This window comes from Quercus suber, unplaced genomic scaffold (genome assembly GCF_002906115.3).
Source record: "Quercus suber isolate HL8 unplaced genomic scaffold, Cork oak 2.0 scaffold_166, whole genome shotgun sequence".
In the NCBI taxonomy this organism is placed as follows: domain Eukaryota; kingdom Viridiplantae; phylum Streptophyta; class Magnoliopsida; order Fagales; family Fagaceae; genus Quercus; species Quercus suber.
In genome coordinates, this window is record NW_027069627.1 from 665648 (window position 1) to 687071 (window position 21424).

Here is a 21424-nt window from a genome sequence, read left to right on the forward strand (position 1 = left end):
TACACCAACACTAAAAGCAATATCAAGCCGACTTGTAGTTAAATACAAAAGACAACCAATCATGCTTCTATATAATATAACATCAACAGACTCACCCGATGGATCATTGGTTAATTTTGCATTTGCAGCCATTGGTGTTCTAGCATGTGCAGCCTTGTCAAGTCCAAATCTCTTGACTAGATTTCTAGCATACTTTGCTTGGTTGATGTAGATTCCAAAATCCGTTTGCTTCACTTGCAATCACAAGAAATAAGTTAGTTCACCAACCATACTCATTTTGAACATTGCCTTCATTTCATCTGCAAAAGATTGAGCAAGAGAATCATTAGTAGCACCAAAAACAATATCATCAACATAAATTTGAGCTACTACAAAAAAATTCTTATCCTTTTGTGTTTTGGTGGAGCTAAAATAGCTATATAGCTATTTAGCTCCACTACTGTGAGTGCTTTAAGCAAATATCTTAGTTGGTTGGTTGGTTGTCGGAAAATTGTACATGGACCGTTTGTGATTACAATTTACAATACATACGTACATGGTACCTATCAATATTTTGTGGATAGTTTTCTTTCTCTACCAATCCAAGTTATCTTGAAGTTAATGCAAATGGAAGCTTCCAAGAATATTTTGTTACCTAATTGTCAAGCTATCTAGGAAATTAGATTACTTGTTACTCGTTAATTAGGTGGTATTTTTAAACTTATATCAATATAAACGTTATGTATTCATCTATTTTAATTAATTCTTTAATAGGAAAGATATCAGCTTGAAATTTACATTTGTTATTTTTTAACTCCATTTCATATACAAGGATAACTTCAACATTTAACATAAAACATTATTGATAAGAATTGTTTCCATACGTGTAGCACCCGCTAAAACATTATGAATCCTATATTAATATAAAAAGGCAAAGTTTGAGCCAGTGTCTAGTTACACTAGACTCATCACGATGATAACACATGTCTACTTTTAGTCACATATCTTCATCTCAACAAATTCAATGCACTAAATATCACTAATCCAAGCCAAGTACTATGTATAACATACTATTAATTTGTATAATAAATTAATTAAGCCAATAGCCATATTTTTTCTTAGGCATGATATTTTAAACTTTAAAGCCTTATTAATGATTGTTTTAATGACTTGTGACATCTTCAAGAGAGTAACCCTCTCCAATACTCCAATGATAAGACTTCTTCAAAGATTTCTCTATCTTCAAATCTATATCTATATTAATAACTAATAATCGAAACATTTGACTTTTTTTTGACCACTTCTCATTGCATCAAGTGACTACGTAAATTATTGCCACGTTACATTTAAAAACACTGAAGAATTGTATCTTTTGGGGTTTGAACTCACTTGAATTCGTTCCAAAAAAAAAAATTGCCAATAATAAACCAGAGACACAACGTTTGGTCCCTTGGGTGGTAGTTATAAAAGACCAAACAACAGCATCTGTTACTCTTTTCTTATGTCTATACCTTTCTCTCGCTCCATCTCTCCGAAATTTACATTCCCTCACACACTAAACAATTTCTTCAAATAAGTATTCCTCTATTTTGCTAAACAAACTCGAACCAAGACTTCACAGGCTAGCAATGTTCCAAATCATTTTAATGTTTTTAATTTATTTAATTGTTTAAGTAAGTACCACACAAAATCTTTGAAAAAAGCGATTTTTTCCTGCCCTCTTTATGCTTATCAACAACTTCAAACTTCATAGCCACAGATGCTTCCATAGAATTATTCATCACCAAGAAACTCCACCAATGGCTCTCCCTCTGTAGTGAGAGAAGAAGCACTAAGCCGTACAAATCGATTCGGGCACCGCAATCTATTGAAATTTTTGCCGGGTTTGATCAAGCACATGGAGGAGACAATCAGTTTCTACCTGATTAGAACAATTTGTATGTGGCTTGATTTTACTCTATGAAAAATATCTAATAGACCATTTATTTCTCATGAGAAGTTAGATTCCTCTTTCATAATAGAACATTCTAATGTTGATTTTTTTTCAATGGATCATTTTGAAGGTTTTTTCTTTAGTTTTGTATTTTTTGAGTGGATTCATGTTGTTAAACTTTCATTTCAATCCCATTTAAAACATGTACTCCATGTGTTTGACAAAATGTCTCACTCACTCCTGCATTTTTGTATTCATTCCCATTTAGAACATGTACACCATGTGTTTGACAAAATGTCTTACACACTCTTGTATTTTTCTTTTTTTGATAATTCAATAATTATACTCCTACATTAGTTTAAGTCAACTTCATGGTTTGTGTCTCTTTGTTTTAGTAGTCAAAGGAATCACTAACACACTGAAACACCACCCATGTGACTAAACAAAAATGCTATTAACAGTTGACAAACATGGCAGGTGTAACTTAAATGCAACTTGCACGAGTCAACTGCTCATAAGTAGCCTGATTCATTCATCAGCACAAAAAGCAAACTGATTGCCCAAGAAAATAATATAGAACATTATCCCATTGCTTTCAACGTTTTTCTCCTTCCTCCAATTCCAGAGAAATACTTTGACATATTTTACCACACAAGTCCACGCATTACACCAGAATGGCACACTAAATGCATTGAATGTACTAATATTGAATTTGAAAGAAAATTATATAGCTATACATTATATCAAACATGTCAAAGTGCTTGCAATATTTTCATTACAAAAAGAATGATGGCTTTGAAAGACAATTATTAAGCTAAACATCATATCAAACATGATGTGTTGTGACGTGCAAAAAAGTACTTCTCTTTGTATTGGAGACTAAATGTGCAGCCATAACTTATACTTTTTACTTGAAAGATGATCCACAATATTTTACCTATGAATAAGCTCAATCATTATTGTAGGAAAATAATTTCATGATTCTCAAGTGAAATATGTGGGGATAGTGCAGAATCAGTGACACATGAAATATAGGAGTGCTCAGAAGCGTCGGAAGTCTAGAGACCAACCAGGATGTTTCCATAGGTATAGTGTTATTAGCAAAATGGGCATGTCATGGAGGTGGAGTTCATGCTAAATATAGCCTAGCTGTTATGGTACAATTAGAACCAAAGGTGGGTGAGTGAAGCTAGATAGCAATGAATTTGGTGCAAATAGCTTCTAATCTTTATAAGGAAATTTATGGAAGCTTTGAAAACTAATCAAACAAGAGTGGTTGTTGAAGAGTGTAGACCTCCTGTAGGTATTAGGTATGTAATATAAGATAAATTTGGCCATCAAGGAATTGTATAACAATGCCTATCAAAAAAAGGAAATTGTAGAACATAATATGGTATGGTTCGGGGGTAGTTCGTGATAATGGAAGCCATTGTATTGGAGCTATGGCATGCAAAAAAAAGTAGGGAATAACCAAATTTCCGTAATGAAATTGTCATGGTTGTTTGTAGTTGTTCCTATGAATGACTATTTGATTTAGATTTTCTTTCATTATTTAATTTTAGGTTTGTTAATGGTTGTTTGTAGTTGTTCCTATGAATGATTATTTGATTTAGATTTTCTTTCATTATTTACTTTTAGGTTTGTTAATGTCTAGGACGAGTTGTTCACTTATCAAAAATAGGTCTAGGATGAAATGTTCCCTTCACATGTTTTATAACATGTTGTAACTACTCTTCGAACATGAATGACTCATTATAATGAAAAGTTTTCATTTATCGGTTTTTATTAACAATTATTATTACAATTATGATAGTTCATATACAAATTTAATTTTTTAATAAATAACGAAATATCATTAATCAAAAAGACTCAGGTACATTGGGAGTGTACATGGATAGAAATACATCAAGATGGTAAATTATTATGACGTATTCTAATTTGGCTACACATATATAGCTTACTCCTTTTAATTTACTAATTCAGCAGTCCAGCCCAAGTTAGGTTTTTTTGCTGCATGTTTTAGCTTCTCTCCGGCTCCTAACATCCTACTTTCATAATTTTTTTATTATTATTAAAACTAGCTTATAACCTGTGTATATATATATATATATGGAGACATTTTAAAATAGTAAATACATCTATAATTCCTATATAAGTTAAATATAGTCATTATATAATTTTATTAACTCTTAAAAAATTCTTGAAATAATACTCTTTAGTAGAAAATTCAAATTGTTCATACTTGTGTATTTTATTCTAGAAAAAATATATATTATTTTAATTCTTAACCTGATTTTTGTTATTGTGATGTAATAAATTTAACATGTGTGCATTTTTGAAAAAATAAAAAACTAAGATACTGTCGAGAGAGTAAACGATGTATGTGTACTAGAGAGGAGTAGAAGACCATGTCTTTGCATGTTGGGCTGCCTAGAACCAACTGCAAGATGAACAATAGCAACCACAACTAAGTCACACCGTTTGCTTCCTATACACACCGTTTTGTTATTAAGGATAAAAATATGAGATTTTATAATTATTAGCATTTTTTAGTTTTTTCATGGTCTCCATATTGCCCGTTCATGTTCAATCCATCTTGAATCAGGAGATGATATTTTTGCCATCCACAAACCATGTCTTTATATATATATATGTATATATATATAATGTGTTATGAGTTATAACCATACTTCAAGTTTATAAATGTGATTTATTTATTTATTTTTTATATATAAACCATATTTATATGTATGATAATTGAGTCATATTCCAAATTGCACGTTTATAAACCTTGAAATTAGCACAATAAGTATAATTTATAAAAGAAATTAAATTTTATAAGAATGCTATATAAAACATAGGTGTTTTTATCCTCCAATCAAATGATGTCAAATCAGAATAGAGTAAAAGACAGTAGAGATGCAATTCATCATAAGGCTAATCCATTTATTATTGAAACCCATTTTTACCACAATTTTTTCAATGAAAACCCATTCCACATGATCATAAGCCTCATTAATGTCAAATTTTATAGCCATATAGCCCTCTTTTCCGTCTCTTTTTTTCTTTAGTTAGTGCATAATTTCAAAAGCAATAAGAATATTATCAGTTATAAGTCACCCCAGCACAAAGGCACTTTGTTTTTTTGAAATGATGGAATCAAGGATCGGTTTAGTCTATTAGCTAAGACTTTTGAGATGATTTTATAAGTTACATTACAGAGGCTAATAGGTCTAAATTCACTCATCTTAGATGGGCTGTTAGTTTTTGGGATAAGGACAATATTTGTTTTGTTTAGATCAGTTAGAGGAGCATTAGAGTTGAGGGTATTTAAAATGATATTACTCACATCTTCCTATAATATCCCAATATTTTTGATAAAAGATAGCTGACAGATTGTTGGGGCCTGGTGCTTTTGTCGGGTGCATTTGACTGATGACTTGGATGATCTCTTCTTTATGGAATTCTTTTGTCAACTACGCATTCATCTCTTGAGTAATACATCTTTGCACTATCTCAGCAACCTCCACAACTTTTGTTGGAAAGGATATTGTGCAGTATATAGCAGGAGTCCCATCTTCTCCTAGGCCCAATCCAACTTGGCCCATGAATAGTGTTTGGCCTTGAGCCCACTATTCCTCATGGCCATTCTTAAGTGGCCCAAAGGCGTTGGCCCATCATTCGGGAATTTAGTGCACGACAAAACAGTCCTCATACATAGTAACTCGGTACCACCCTTGTTCGGCTATACCTCGGTGCATTGGGAATGCCTTGGGAAACCATACTATTGAGCAATGTTCGTCGGCTAACACCAGCTCCAACATCCACGCTCCTATTCCCAACGCAAAATAACTTCTTGTCAGGAATAATCAAATTGGGCCCCACCTGCACGAGTGATGCTAGAGGGCAATCATTATCAGCCCATTACCATCAAGCTATAAATAGGTGAAGAGAAGACGAAGAAGGGGTTAGACACTAGAGAAGAGGGACTAGAAAAGTGACTAAGCATAAAAAGAAAGGTATTCGGTGAGAGAGGCTACCTACATTAACGGGTTTTGAGTGAATCTACCCAGGAGCTAACCATTGTGGGAAACCCAAAAACCCACCAAATCAAGTAAATTAAGAGTCCAACTACTAGGTTAGCCCATCTGTGGAAATTTGGGTACTCACAAATGTTGTGAAAAGTTCCGAGAAATAATCAGTGGCAATATTTGCTATCTCCCCCATGTTTTCACACCACTTCCCATTTTTGTCCCATAACCCTCTAATTTCATTTTTCCTCTTTCTTTATGAAGCCTTGTGGTAAAAGTATTGTGTATTTCTATCCCCTAGTTTCAGCCAATCGACTCTCGATCTTTGATTCCATCTAATTTCCTCCTCATCAAGCAACTCATTAATCTCTCTTCTTAAACTATCAATTTCTTTCGATTTGCTTCCATCTCGATTTGCTTGAACAACTTCTTGAAGTAGCTTCCTTTTTCCTTGACTCTTCTTTGAACAGAACCCCAGGTCATTTTGACTCCACTTTGTTAAATTATCAGCATATTACTTTAGCCCTCCAATTAACTCAATTGGTGAGTGCACACCCAGCTGGCTTTTCCAAACTTCTTGTATAATCTCCTGACATTTTTCATGCCTACTCCATGCTACTTCAAAGAGAAATCACTTTTGTTTGTGCCTTTAGGGGTATTGTTGGTCAGTTAAGATTAATGCACTATGATCCAAGGTTGAGTCCACAACATGAATTACCCTGGCTTGGCTATATTGCTTCCTCCATTCATGTGTTGCAAATACCCAATCTAGTCTTAACAGGGTTCTTCCTTCTCCCAATCTATGATTGCACCAAATGAATTCTGGCCCTTCAAAACCCAAGTCAAGAAAGCCACAGGCATTCCCTGCTCTTCTGAGGCCATCCATCTACTGTTGGGGTTTTTCTGGCCCTCCATTTTTCTCCAATGCAAACAAGATCTCATTAAAATCCCCTAAGTAAACCCAAGGCATCTGATACTGATTACTTAAGAATTGGAGGAGATTCCATGATTCCTTTCTTTGGTTTGTGTCTCAGTTTCCATAAAAACTAGTAATTCTCCATTTGAACCCCGATCTCGGGTCAATGACAGCTACATCAATATGGTCCCTTGTGTAGCTTTTTAGCTTAACATCCAAGTCTCTTTCCCATAGTAGGGCAATTCCCCCACTTCTTCCATTACTAGGACTAATTATTGCATATGGATTCCAATTCTAGTTCTAACTCTTTCCATTTTTATGATGCCTACCTTTGTCTCCATCAAAAAGACAATTTTGGGATTCCATCATTGTACCAGCTTGTGCAACACTTAAACTAACCAGGGCTTTCCAATTCCCAGGCAGTTCTAACTTAAGGAATTCATAGCTCTCGACGGTGCTACCTTGTAGCAACTGTCGTTAGATTAAAAGGGTTTTTGACTCACATGTGCATAGTTTCTTTTGCTTGCCTTCATTTGTTGCTTCTTCCTCGTTCCATAGACTTAGTTTAGTGCTTGATAAATTATATGTTGTTTCCATCTCCATGATATTACTATTGGGTTGGGTCCAAGCCAACTTCTTCAGTCTTCCTTTTCTATTTTGGGCTTTGTCCCTGCCCTATCTCTACCCATTTCTTTGTTATCTTCATTAAGTCACTTTAATGGGTGGTGGCTTCCTAGTGCCATATCCCCCTTCTTTTCCTCATCTTTTCTTTTGTTGAAAAATGCCTCTTTTTTCCTAGTCACATCTTTTGAATTTTTTTGAATTTGAAATTATACTGATCTTTGCATATTGTTTTCACCCTCCTTTGACACTTCAATCAACTGCCATTTTGCTTTTTCTCTATTGAGATTCCCGCCTGTCTTTTCGCCACTGTTGTCCACTATTTAGCCACCCATTTCAGCCATTTTCGGTGTTTTTTCCTTTCTCAAATCTCCATTAGAATTGTTGCCAAATAAGCTCACTGATGCTTTGAGTGGACCCTCCTTTGGACCCCCAGTTTTACTACTCCCTTGAGCTAGCAACCATTCTCCGTATTACAGTGGATCACTTGACTGATTACTATGGGTTGTGCAGTGGCGATCATCATGGCCCATCACTCCACAATAATAGCAAAAAATCGGTAGTCTTTCATAGCGGAAAAGAATTTGGGTTGCTTCTCCCTCTAGACTAATCACTGTTCCACATCTTCTTAATGGTTTGTCAATGGGGATATTAACCCTTATTCTCATAAATTTTGCTTGATCAGCTGACCATGATCTTGTATCAGCTATTATGAAGGCACTCAAGTTGTTCCCAATATGTCTCCCCAATTTTTCCGTCATCATGTCGAAAGGCAACCCCCAAATTTGGACCCAGAATGGAGAGTGGGAGAAATTGATGTTGTTTGCTGTCATTCCCCTCTCCCATCTCTTGGGGAGGAGGAGGTTGTTTTCAAAATTCCATGGTCCATTTGTCTCCACCCACTGGATCTGAAACTCACTTGTAAATTTGATGTGGAGAATGTTGTTCCCCCCCACTTCTACTATTTTCAGGTTTGGACTAATTTTCCACACTGATCGCAACATATTCTTTAGTGCCCGTATGTTCTGCTTTCTGTCTGTCAACAGTTTCCCAAATAGACTCAGAGAACATTCTTCAAACTCCTGTGCGCTGTCTTCTTCTGCAACAGAGATATGACCCTCTTCTTCCTTTGTCACACCTTGCTCCATAATCAGGATATTACATAGATTCTGAGAGTGGGACCGCTAACAGTTTATGGATGGGAAGAGATTGATTAGAGTTTTGGTTGATGGCATCTATTCTATTCACTGAGGGAGAACTCGCTAGAAACACAAGAGGAAGACTCCTAAGAGAGAGAGGACTCCTACTAGGGAGAGCTTACGGACATGTCTAGTGTCTACATTGATGATAATTTGTGTACTGGAGAACTGTGCAATGAAATTAAAATATTTAATCATTTATTCTTTTTAACTTGTTTGACAAGTGCTCACCCTGGTGTTCTTTGTGACAAGATTTTCAAAGAGCCTTAATTATCACTATCAGAGATCTCAAAGTCAAATTCAAATAAAGGGAAAAAAATTGATATGGTCAAATTGCATAGCTTATGTTGATTCCTTAGGATGGTGTCAACATCAAAACCTTCCTCTTTATAACTACATAAAACTCATGACAATTTGTGTGTTCTTAAGAACAAAACATAATATGAAGCTGAGCAAGAAGCATTTTATGTTAATTTCTTTCTTTATCATTCTTTCATCCCTTGGAATTGAGGCTACTCAGGAGCCACCAAGAACTGGCAAGCACTTTGTCATAATTCACGGAGCATGCCTTGGACCTTGGCCATGGTACAAGCTTGTGGCACTACTAAATCTTCTGGTCACAATGTCACTGCACTAGACTTAGCTACTTCTGGGCCACTACAAGCAAATGGTCTCCAATCAAGTTCTAACTACTTCAAGCCCCTTCATGGAAGCTCTTCTTTCTCATGAAAGAGTAATCCTTGTTGGTCATAACTTTGGTGGGTTGGCAATTTCTGAAGCCATGGAATATTTTCCAAGATCTATGTTGCTGTTTATGTCACTGCCTTAATGCCTAGGCCAACCCCCAACATTTCCACCCTCAATCAAATGGTATTCACTGCCTTAATGCACTTTTTTTTTCTTTTTCTTTTTTTTCATTTTAATGGTAAAAGTACGATATTAATTAGGTTTAATAGATGTAACTATTATGTAAGTGCTGATTGTAACCCTTTTACTCTTGCAATTTCTCCCCAACAAAATTCATGAGTTTTTCTTCTCAAAAAAAAAAATTAAAAAAAAAAAAAAAAAAAAAAAAAAAAAAAAATAATCTACCTAAAGAAAATACATCATATAATTATATGTAGACCCAAACAAAGCGGTACAACTTACTATACCATATTTACGTTTCATTATATATTATTATTTAAGAATTTCATAATAAGAAATTCATGGTTGTTAGCATAGTTATTAAACTAGGACCGGACGTTGACCCGGTCTATGAGCTGGGTCACTAGTTCAACTAGTGGGTCATTGGTCAAACCGTAGAGTTAATTAAAAAAAATTTAAAATTTAAATGTATATAAAATTAAGTTTGAGAAATCATAACTTGAATATATAAATTTAAAAAAGAAAAAAAAATAGGCATATGCCTAAATTAAACTCGCCATTATAATTCAAAATCAATACTCCCTCCGTCCCAATATTTTTGTCTTGTTTGAAAAGTCAAACTTTTTAAGGGAACATCATTTATTATCTTGTCTACCTTCTAAAAATGTATATATTTCCAAAACTACCCTTAAAAAAATTTATTAAAAAATTGAATTAGTAAATTAATAGACGTATAATAAGAACATTAGTAAATTAATGACTTTTATTTTTAGAAACATGACAATATTTTGGGACATCTCAAAATAAAATAGAGGACAAAAAAAAAAATGGGATGAAGAGAGTATTTCATAAGCAATAGCATTAGAAGAAACAAACAAATTAATTTATATTTGTCAGTAAAGTTAAGGTCAACTAAAACCTAAAGCAAAAAAATAAATAAATAAATAAAGCAACAAAATAGTCAAAACTCAAAGAAGAAACAAATTCACACACTCACACTGCACACAACAAATAAATAAATAAATAAAGATGCTTAAACTAAAAAGCAATCAAGAAATAAAGTAAAAAAAAAAAGAAAAAGAAAAAAGAAGAAGATAATTGGTGGCATAGAGTTATATGGTTATACTTACATGCAAACTGTTGGCTGAGTACATTTGTTCAGACTTCAAACCATAAGAAAAAAAAAAAAATTATGCACAGTAGCAACCCATAGCAGTAGGTTTTGAGAATTAAAAACTAAAAAGTGAGCAGGGAACAATGTTTTTTTTTTTTTTTGCATTTTTTAGGTTTTCTCTTGTTTAAATTACCATATTATCACACATTTAAATAATAAAAGAGTAGATAAAGTGGATCTATTAATGTAATTTTACACAATTTACAAGCCTAGTCGGGTTAATAAAACCCAACCGAGTCACACGGATTTCTTAAAACCCAATGGGTTTCATCGGTTTTGACCGGATTACATACTTTTCTGATCCACTTTATCACCCAGTCTGGTCAATGCGCTGGGTCACGAGTCCAATTGGCTAGGCCAGGCCAGGTTTAATAACACTAGTTGTTAGTGATTAACTTTTTTTTTTTCTTTTTTTCCTTCAAGAATCAAGTGATCAACAACTCTATTAAATTTCTTTTTTGTTAGCAACCTACTCTTTGCATTTTGATGCTAATTTTTCTAATAATAAATTTCTTGATAGTAAATTCATAGTTCTTAATGGTCAACTCATTATTTCATTCTCTTTCTTCTTCTTTTTTCTTTTTTTTGAGAATTTGGTGATCAACTCTATTAAAATTTCCTTTTGTTAGAGCAATTGCATCAATTTGTGTGAAATTTTCTGTCTATTTTAGCATAAGAACCCATTTTTTCTATTTTATACAACCACTTATCAAAAGCTCTCACATCAGATTATCTATTATACACCCTCTTTTATTTAAATTATATCATTTTTATTATTATTTTATTAAAATATCTCTCACACTCATGTTTCTTCTCTTACTCTCTCATCAAAAACAGCAAAACCCTTCTCTCAAACTCTCCACCTCTTTCTCATCCCAACTCCTAACAAAACTCTTTGCCTCTCTATCATCACAATCTTCTCAACCGCTTGTCTTAAACCCCTCATCTCTCTCTTAGATTTCTCTCATGGCAATGGCTATGAAAGAGTGAGTGACTGCATACACAGGACGGTAATGATTTAGGTTTGGGTTAATGGTTTTTCCATTGATGGTTTATTTTGGGTTTTCCATTGATTTTTGGTGATTTTGAATTTGATTTTTCGTTGATTTTGGCTTAGATTTTCTATTGAATTTGTGGTTGGATTTTTATGTGTTGTAAAATGTTGCTGTGGGTTGCGGTGGTTGGGTGGTGGTGGGTTGCGTTGGTTGAGTGGTGATGGGCAAACGGTTAATCGGCTGTGCAGATGAAGAAAAAGAGAGTGTGAGATGAAGAAGAAGAAGAAGAAGAAGAAGAAGAAGAGAGAAGAAGGGATAAAGGGTTTGATTGTGGGAGAGAATAAAATATAATAAAATAATAATTTGTAAAGCTACAGTAACCATGCATATATGCATGGTTATTGTAGCAAGGTTGGATATATGCAAAGATATGCAAGCACTGATGTAGGTTTATTTTATGCTATATTGCGAAAATTTTTGCACATTTTGTATTTTAGACCCACTGATGCAATTTCTCTTAGCAACCCACTCTTTGCATTTTGACACTGATTTCTCTAACAATAAATTAGATAATAGGAAATTCATAATTGTTAGTGATCAACTCCTTTTTTTGTTTTTTGTTTTTTGTTTTTGTTTTTTCGAGAATCAAGTGATCAACTCTATTAAATTGTCTTTTGTTAGCGACCTAATCTTTGAATTTTGACACTGATTTGTCTAATAATAAATTTCTTGATAGGAAATTCCTAGTAGTTAGTGATTAACTCTTTTTTTTTTTTTTTTTTTTTTTTATGATAGCGTTTCTTAGTTCGTCCATCTCTTTCCTCATCTCCCGAAGGATATCTGAATTTTGCTCGACGGGAGTGTTAGGCCTTCGATGGTCACTTCTTCTGTTGCTATCTCCTTCATCTTCCTGATTTCCCTTCGAACGATTATCCTCTTGCTGAAGTCGTGATCTCAATTCTTGGTTTTGCTTAGTTAGTTCTTCAACGGTGGCTGCAAGGGTTTGAACTTGCTGAGCCAGGGTTGCGGCGTCCTGATTAGACTCCATCTTGGAAAGAACAAGAACAGGGAACTACTATTTCGAGTCTGAACACGAAAAGAAAGTCTTCCCCACAGACGGCGCCAAACTGATAAGAATGAACTTGTCAGTGATGTTCGTCGGACGGAGCTAATCCCTTCCACTTGTCTCCTATACACACCAGTGTGGTGCCTGCCACAGCGCCTCCGATGCCAAAGTTAGAATATTGAATTGTCTTTGTAGGGAAATTATAGTGAACCAAGAATGAATAAAATAAACAATCTCTCTCTCTTACCTCTTTCGTGGGAGTGTGTGGGCTTTATATCTACCCTCATCGTTCCTAGCCGTTGGAGGGGTTATGGAGGTTTTAATGCTCCATTGAGTAACGCCTCAAATCTGAGTAATGAGGCATCAATGTCTTCAAACGGTCTGAACAGCTGGAAGTGTAGCTGTTCAGTTTGACTGCATTAAAGGGACTGAATATCCTCGTCAGTACTGTGATCTACTGCAATGCTCGTCCTGTGCATTTTCTCGTCCGTGACAGGACGATCATTCTCATAGATGGATTCGTCAATGATTATTTACCTCGTCAACATGTCTTAGTAGACAATATTTATTTGGCACTTAAAGGTCAAATTACTAACAAATATAATCATTATGGTTAATATAAAAATGAAACCAGCATGATGAGCTAAAATGAAAATTTAAAACTGTAAATAGCAAAACAAAAATAATTTCAATTTTTTCTTCTTAGAACAAATATAAAAGCTATTAATTTTTTTTTTTGAGAAACAAACACACACACTCAAGATAGAGGGAAAGATGTTCTAAAACAAAGGCACACTATAACTCCACTCAAAAGTCATGGTAACTTTTAAGAGAGAGTGAGGTAAGTTATATTACACATAACACACTCTCTTTAGCAATATAGGACAATTACTCTTTTTTTTTAGAAATAAACATACATACACACAAGGAAAAGGAAATAAAATTCTAACACACACACAATCAAACAATTTTTTTTTCTCTCTACTTTTCCATCATTCTAACTATTTTCTACCCTTCCAAATTTTCATCTCCTCATCCCAACAAATCCTAACTCTTTGAATATCAGAAAATACAGCCCCCATCCATTATTTACCTTAAACCAGCCTTCATATGAGTAGGGCTATTCATTAGCAGTGATGCACTCCAATATTAAAACATTTAATATTAATCTGAAGGCTAAATGATAAGGTGGAAAGTTTTTAAAAACAAGCATATTTATAAAATATAAAATAAAATTAAGGACACGTATATTCCAAAAACATTCAAAAAAAGAAAAAAAAAAGAAAAAAAAAGAAGAAGGACAAATGAAAAGTAAGAAATCAAACAACGTATCTATATTTATGACAAAGTACGATGTAAACAGTGGAAGTGAAGACAAAGCATGAGCTGTAAAACAATATGACCTATCAAAGTCACACCCCAATCACACCACATTTGCAAATATTTTTCAGCCCCTACAACTTTCAAAATTTACATCTTAAACCACAAAGCGTATGGACGCAGATGTTTTAGTTCTGATATTTGGCACTATCCAATAAAAATATGGTCAAAAAAAAAACAACGGGAAAGAAGAGGAAAAATCAGGGAGAAAAAAACAAAGTACTTTAATCAACTCAATAATTCTGCCTGCCACTATCTAATAATTTAGGGTGAGTTTGGTTCAGCTTTTTGAAGTTGAAATTTTTAAAAAAGTTGAGTTTTTAAAAAGTGCATAATTAAAAAGCTGAATTTCAAAAAGCTGAGTGTTTGGTAAAACTGTTTAAAAGTGCTTTTTGAAAAAGCTGAGTGTTTGGCTAACACTTATAAAAGTTGTAGTTTGAGGGATAAATTACCAAAAAGGACAACGTATATATAAGGGAGTTTATTTCATACTTTTTATTATTTTTTTTATGTGAGTTTATTTCATACTTAAATCAACTACTTCATATATTTAAATCAATTTTTCTGTTTCTAAAAAAATTATTTTTTTCTCATCAATATTAGCTAATAATAACCTACCACTTAAGATTTATCGTGAAAATATTGTGAAATTATTGTGATAATTGATACTGATTTTAATTTGAACGTATTATTACAATTATTTTTTTCTCTTTTAAAAAAATTATTTTTTTCACCAATATTAGCTAATAATAACCTATTACTTAAGATTTATTGTGAAAATATTGTGATAAAAATTGATACAGATTTTAATTTTAACATACTATTAAATTATTTTTTCTCTTTCTAAAAAAATTAATTTTTTTATACCAATATTAGCTAATAATAACTTACTACTTAAGATTTATTGTGAAAATATTATGATAAAAATTGATACAGATTTTAATTTTAACGTACTATTAAAAAAAATTTCTCTTTCTAAAAAAATTATTTTTTCTTACAATATTAGCTAATAATAACTTATCTTTTAAAATTTATTGTGAAAATTTGTGATAAATATTGTACTAGTATTTTTTTAAATTGTGATTTCTAATTCTTTGACTTTCTTTCATCCATACGTTTCCTCTTTTCTTCTTTTTTTTTTTTTTTTTTTTTCTCTTGCATTTTGTCCACCACACACGTCCTTCATCTCTTTTTTTTCCTTTATATTCCACTTGATTCCAGAGACTTCTTTTCTCTTTATTTCCCCAGCTCTCTCATTCTCTGCTCTCTCTTTTTTTTTTTTTTTTCTTCTCTTGCATTTTGTCCACCACACTCGTCCTTCATCTCTATTTTTTCCTTTATATTCCACTTGATTCCAGAGACTTCTTTTTTTTGAAACAATTCCAGAGACTTCTTTTCTCTTTATTTCCCCAGCTCTCTCATTCTCCGCTCTCTCTTTTTTTTTTTTTTTACTTGATTCTCTAGCTCTCTCTGTGAAACTTGATTCCATAAATTCTCTGGCTCTCTCTGTGATACTTGATTTCATAATTTGCTTGCCTTTTGGTGTCATTATCTTCAAACACACACAGACACGCATGGAGAGAACGGAGAAATCGTCTTTGCTCCACCACACTGCCACCGCTGCTCCTCCTCCTCACTGCGAAGGGCACGCAACCAAGGGTCAGATCGGCTTCTATTTTTTTTTCTTGATCATTTATTGTTCTATTTTTTCTTTGTTCTTGATCTGCTGTACTTGTTGTTTTGATTTTAGATTTGTTGTCTAAATTATATCAGTTTTATGAGAGCAAGAATTTTTTTTCTTTTATTGTTGTGGTTTGATTAATTTTAAGATTATGTTTTTGAGTTTATATTTGATTATGCTTGAGATGAGAGGCGTGAGAGTGAGCTCGACAGGCGTGAGAACTGAGGGCTTTTATCAAGGGTAATTTGTCAAGGGCAATTTGTACATTCACTCTCCCAACGGATATAAGATAAAAGCTGGGCTCAGCTTTTCAATTATGGAGCTATCCTTCACCATTTTGGAAACGCGCGTTGCTGAAGGAATATAAAAGCCAACTTTTCAGAAAAGCTGGCTTCAAATTCTCACCAAACGCACATAACGTCCCAGCGTTTTTGAAAAGCCAACTTTTAGGCTTGAAAAGTGGAACCAAACGGGTACTAAAAGATTCATTCCAAGCGTGGATCAGAATTTTCAAAAAGCAAAACAATAATAATTGAAAAGAAACTCTCTTCTGTTGAGGTCCATTAAAAAACTTTTCCTATTTTACTTTCCTTCATTTCTCTTTTCCTCTGAAATCATTTTCGCAGCATCTTTGTTTCGTCAATCTTTACCCTCTCACTTTGGTTTTATTTTGCTCCACTTTTCAAAAAAAAAAAAAAAAAGAGTTTGAAACTCTCTACTTTACGCCATTAATTTTCGTTGCAAATCGTCTTTTAAGGGTCTATTTAAATACAACTTATTGTTGTTGAAAATTATTAAAAATTGATTATTACTGAAAATTGATTGTTGCTAAAAATACTGTAGCAAAATAATTTTTAAATATATAAATAGTACCATGAGACCTATTTTTAATATCTTTTAATGTTTAAACAGTGCATGAACAGTGTGTAAATAGTGTCGCACTATTTATGCACAGTAAAAATTGTTCCCACTGTCGTCAAATCCGTGCCAAAAAAAAAAGGGAAAAAACGCAACTCACAAAACGCGTCGCAGGTATCAGTGCTATCCAAACCAAGGCTTAGTTTGTTTTACTTTGCTCTAGTTCTTAAAAAAAAAAAAAATTTATAGTATCTTTTTTTTTTTTATAAATAAACACACATACGCACAAGGGAAAAGAAATGAAATTCTACACACACAATCAAACAATTTTTTTCCTCTCTCTACTTTTCCATCATTCTAACTATTTTCTACCCTTCCAAATTTTCATCTCCTCATCCAATATGACCCTAACTCTTTGAATATCAGAAATATAGCCCCCATCCATTATTTTACCTAAACCAGCCTTCATGTGAGTAGGGCTATCCATTAGCAGTGATGTACTCAATATTAAAACATTTAATATTAATTTGAAGGCTAAATGATAAGGTGGTTTTAAAAAATATAAAATAAAATTAAGGACACATATTTTCAAAAACTAGACATGGCAAACGGGTCAGAATTTTCTGACCCGACTCGATTCGACCTGAAAAATACTGACCCAAACCCGATTTTTTTACCCGAAGTAAAAATGAGTTGACCCATGACTCGACTAGTGTTTTTTACGGGTCAACCCGACCTGACCTGCGACCCAAACCATTTTTTTAAACTTTTTTTTTGGTAAAAAAAAAATAGTGAGATTAAGACAATATTGTTTTAATGTATTGTGAGCTTTAAGGAAACAATTAATACATTTACTGATTTACATAACAGTATGCAAATTAATTGAAAGATAAATGGTTGAGCATTCTGTAATGAGTAATATTTTTTAATATCAAATAGTAAAGTATATGTCAAGATAATCTAGTTATAGTAGAGTTAAAAACAGATTTAAAATTGTAGGCATGCGTGAGACACATTCACAAGTGTGGAAAATAGTAAAGCCAAAGTATCAAATTAGAATAAATTATGAATGCTTAGACTATTTTTTAACAATTTATGTCAAAATAAATGGCTTTTCAAAATAAATTATGATATTTTTAAAGTGTGATCTGCTTAACAATGAATGATCTTCATAAAAGAGGCCATGTATAACTAAGTAAGTAATCAAACTTTAATGTATACTTCTAATTGAAATAGAGTGCCAACCACAATGTGATATAAATTATAAACTTAATTNGGTAATACTAAAAGTCTAAAACCAATAAATATATATATATATATATATGCTTTCAAAAAAAAAAAAAAACACCAATATATATATATATATAAAATAACAACATTAGTAAAAAAGTATTAAAAATGATATATCAATTAACAAAGTAGCATTTTCTAAAAAAATAAAAATTAACAAAGTAATGACTTTAGATAAAATATAACCTCTCTTTTTCCTTTTTTTTTTTTCTGCCTTCCTTCTCACCTAGGGTGAGTTTTCCTTACCCCACTTTCGTCAAGGGCGGAGACCAAGGATTCCGATTTTATTGAAAGGTTGCAAAAGATCTCCTTAACAGAAGAGGAGGAAGGATTTATAACTGTTCAGGTGAACCATCATAAATAGGTTCTTGACAAATGTTCTTTGAGCTCATTGGGCCACTTCTAGAGCGTTAAACCACTTAACCTCAGAGTGGCAAAAAACCTACTATTACGTTCAGCGTGGAGGTTAGGGAACAAATTGAAAATCATCAAGGTGGGGGACAAATTGATCCAGTTCAAGTTTTCTCTGGACATAACTAAGATGGGTCCTCGATAATGGCTCATGGTGTTTTGATAATCAACTGCTGGTGCTTCGAAGGTGGGAGAAAGGGATGACGGCAATCAATGTTACCTTCCCCAAGGTACAACTTTGGGTACAGGTATGGGAGCTACCATTTGATCTAATGAATGAAGAGGCAGGAAGGGAGATTGGTGGAAGCTTGGGTGAGGTCTTGGACATGGATGCCAAATCCATCACCTCAGAACAGGCAAGATTTCTCCAGATTAGTGTTGATTTGCCGTTGGACAAACCTTTGCGAAGGGGAGCTCTGATGATCAGCCTTGAGGGGGACAAGTTATGGGTCATCTTAGTTCATCTACTAGCGATACAGAAGCTATCAACCTCCCTTATAGTGACTGGCTAAAAGCGGGTGGGCGACATCGGGTGGATGAGCCTCGAGCCAATGAAAGCAGTCAAGCGGCAGGGCATGAATGTGGCGGCGGTGGTACATCAAGTAGATCCTCTCCAAACCTTGGAAACCCTAATCGGCTGACTAGGACAACTGACATGAGTACGGGATATGCGGCGGATATCGTGGATGAGAACAATTAACATACCGTGAAATAAGGGGTCTTGGAGCATGCTATTTCAAAAACACAATTAGTGGAGATTGACCTAATGCAAAGTAGTGTATCCGGAATCGGTGAAAAATCTGTAGAAATCGAAAAATTATTAGGTACTCTCAAAGTATCACAAATGCGTAGTTCCTCATCTCACATGAATAATAGGCCTTACCATGAATTTAATTAGTATGATCTACCATTCCTATAAGAGGAGAAAGTACAATATAATTTTCCATAAGAATCAGTATGTATTGTCCCTTGAATTCAGCCCATATTATGAGGGGATAGTAGACGTGCATGGAACGAATGACGTAGTACATGTGAATGGTGGGGATAACCATACAACTGCCCCAGATAATGTGATTACTCCCAATACCAAGCAACCTACATGGACAAGAATAATTAGACCAAAGTCTTATGAGAGTACGGATAAACATGGCGGGCAAATACAAAAAGTGGGTTAAAAAAGGGCGTTTGATGACAGTGAATTGACATTGGGACCAGAAACTTTAAAGCATGGAAAAAGGATCAAACATAGAGTGTGTAACGCTTAACCAAATATATCAATAATGGGGGTTGCCTTGTAGCCCGCCAAGCACAATAATTATTATAAGTTGGAATTATCGGAAGCTTGGAAGCCAACGAGCAGTGGAGGTACTCAATAATTTGGTGAGAAGTAAAATACCCACTATTTTGTTCCTTATTGAGATAGAACTAATTTTAATATCATCATTTTTTTTTAATAACAAAACTCTATTCTTTTTATCGATATAGCAATGATTTGATTAGTGACACTTTAAGAAGATAATAAATAAGTATTAGAAAGAATGATGTTAGGGATATGATAAATTTTACAACATGAGGTTTACATAAATGTATCACCAATTACAAAAAGTAATTCAAAAATACATTTAATAAGTTGACCTACACAAATCAAACTAATTTTCACATCAATTTGTAAAGGCTTTGAAGTAAAACTTATAGTATTTATAGCATTTTCCTATTTGAATTATTTTTTGTGACTACTGACACATATATTTGTAAGACCCATGTATTTAAAGTTATATTATCTCTAGCATTATTCAATTTTTTTGGGCTTCTTAAAAGTAGAAAAAAAAATGTAAAACAAAATTTTCCCCAAATTTGGAAATTGTTTTTTTTTTTAAAGAAAAATATATTAATTTTTTCTCAAAAATTGGGGGACTTTCTCTAGTAGGGGACCCTAGGCAATGACCTAAGTGGCCTAGGCTTAGGGCCGGCCTTGGGTTTTATTCTTGTAGATGCTTATTTACTGGAAGAATGTATATAATTATTTATGAATATTTGAATCTACGAGTGCAATTTGTTTTTAAAGGAATTATTGATTTTGGAGGGTGAAAGCACAGAAACAGAATTTTAATTATATATAAAATGAAGCGATCAGCTAAGTGATGGGAAAGTGAAATTGAAAAAGAAAGGGCAATGAAAATTTAAAATAATTTGTGAAAGAGCATTTTAGATTCTAGTCCTCAAATATTATTAGTATCTTTTTAAATATTTTTTCAGACACACAACTTCTAATAAAAGTTGCGTAAATTAATGAATGACTAGATAGAAGAATCCTCTTATGAGCCTCTCGCATTAGTCATGTGATCGACTCATATGTAAAATCTCTAATAATTTGTTAACCACCCCTTGTTTTGAAAATATAGCGGACTAAATCTTCAATTTGGGTACTAAATTTCATGTTCAAATGAAAGAGGTAAATCGTATAAAAAAAATTAAAAAAAAAAAAACTCACACATGAAAACACAAAAACTAGTTGTTGGAGTTGCCAAATTAGACCTCTTCTAAATCCCAAGATAGCCTCACTCTTATCTTATGATTGTCCTCTCTCTCTCTCTCTCTCTCTCTCTCTCTCTCTCTCTCTCTCTCTAAACTATTAAACCCTCCACTGATATCACAAATTCAAAATGGTACCAAAAAAGTTTTTTTTTTTTTTTTTAAGACCTGATAAATTTATTTAAGGTCCGTTTGGTTGGAGGAGTGGAAAAGTGGGAGGATAAAAATTGTGGTAGAATGGAAAGTATTTAGTTTTCCCTCTTGTGTGTTTGGTTGGAGGGGTGGAAAATTCTTTTGTTTGATTGAAGAGAAAAAGGGAAGGATGGAAAATGTAATTTATATAAATTGACTATTATACCCTTGTTAGATAATATGTAAGAAATAGATTTATTTGTACTCATTAAATAATATAAAATTTATCACATCATATATATAAATTTATATTATTATTTTTATTATTATAATGTAAAAATTACAATAGTGTACATATA

At 33.2% G+C, this 21424-nt stretch overlaps 2 protein-coding genes across 2 annotated transcripts in view; one reads left to right on the forward strand and one right to left on the reverse strand.

Moving 5' to 3' along the window:
* Nucleotides 1-21424, forward strand: part of LOC111991864 (uncharacterized) — a gene marked incomplete in the record, with an annotated part of 92433 nt that overhangs the window by 67511 nt on the left and 3498 nt on the right.
* Nucleotides 7954-8628, reverse strand: LOC136069390 (uncharacterized). Its single transcript, XM_065777853.1, has one exon. It carries the CDS (start codon nt 8626-8628, stop codon nt 7954-7956), a length of 675 nt encoding a protein of 224 aa, XP_065633925.1.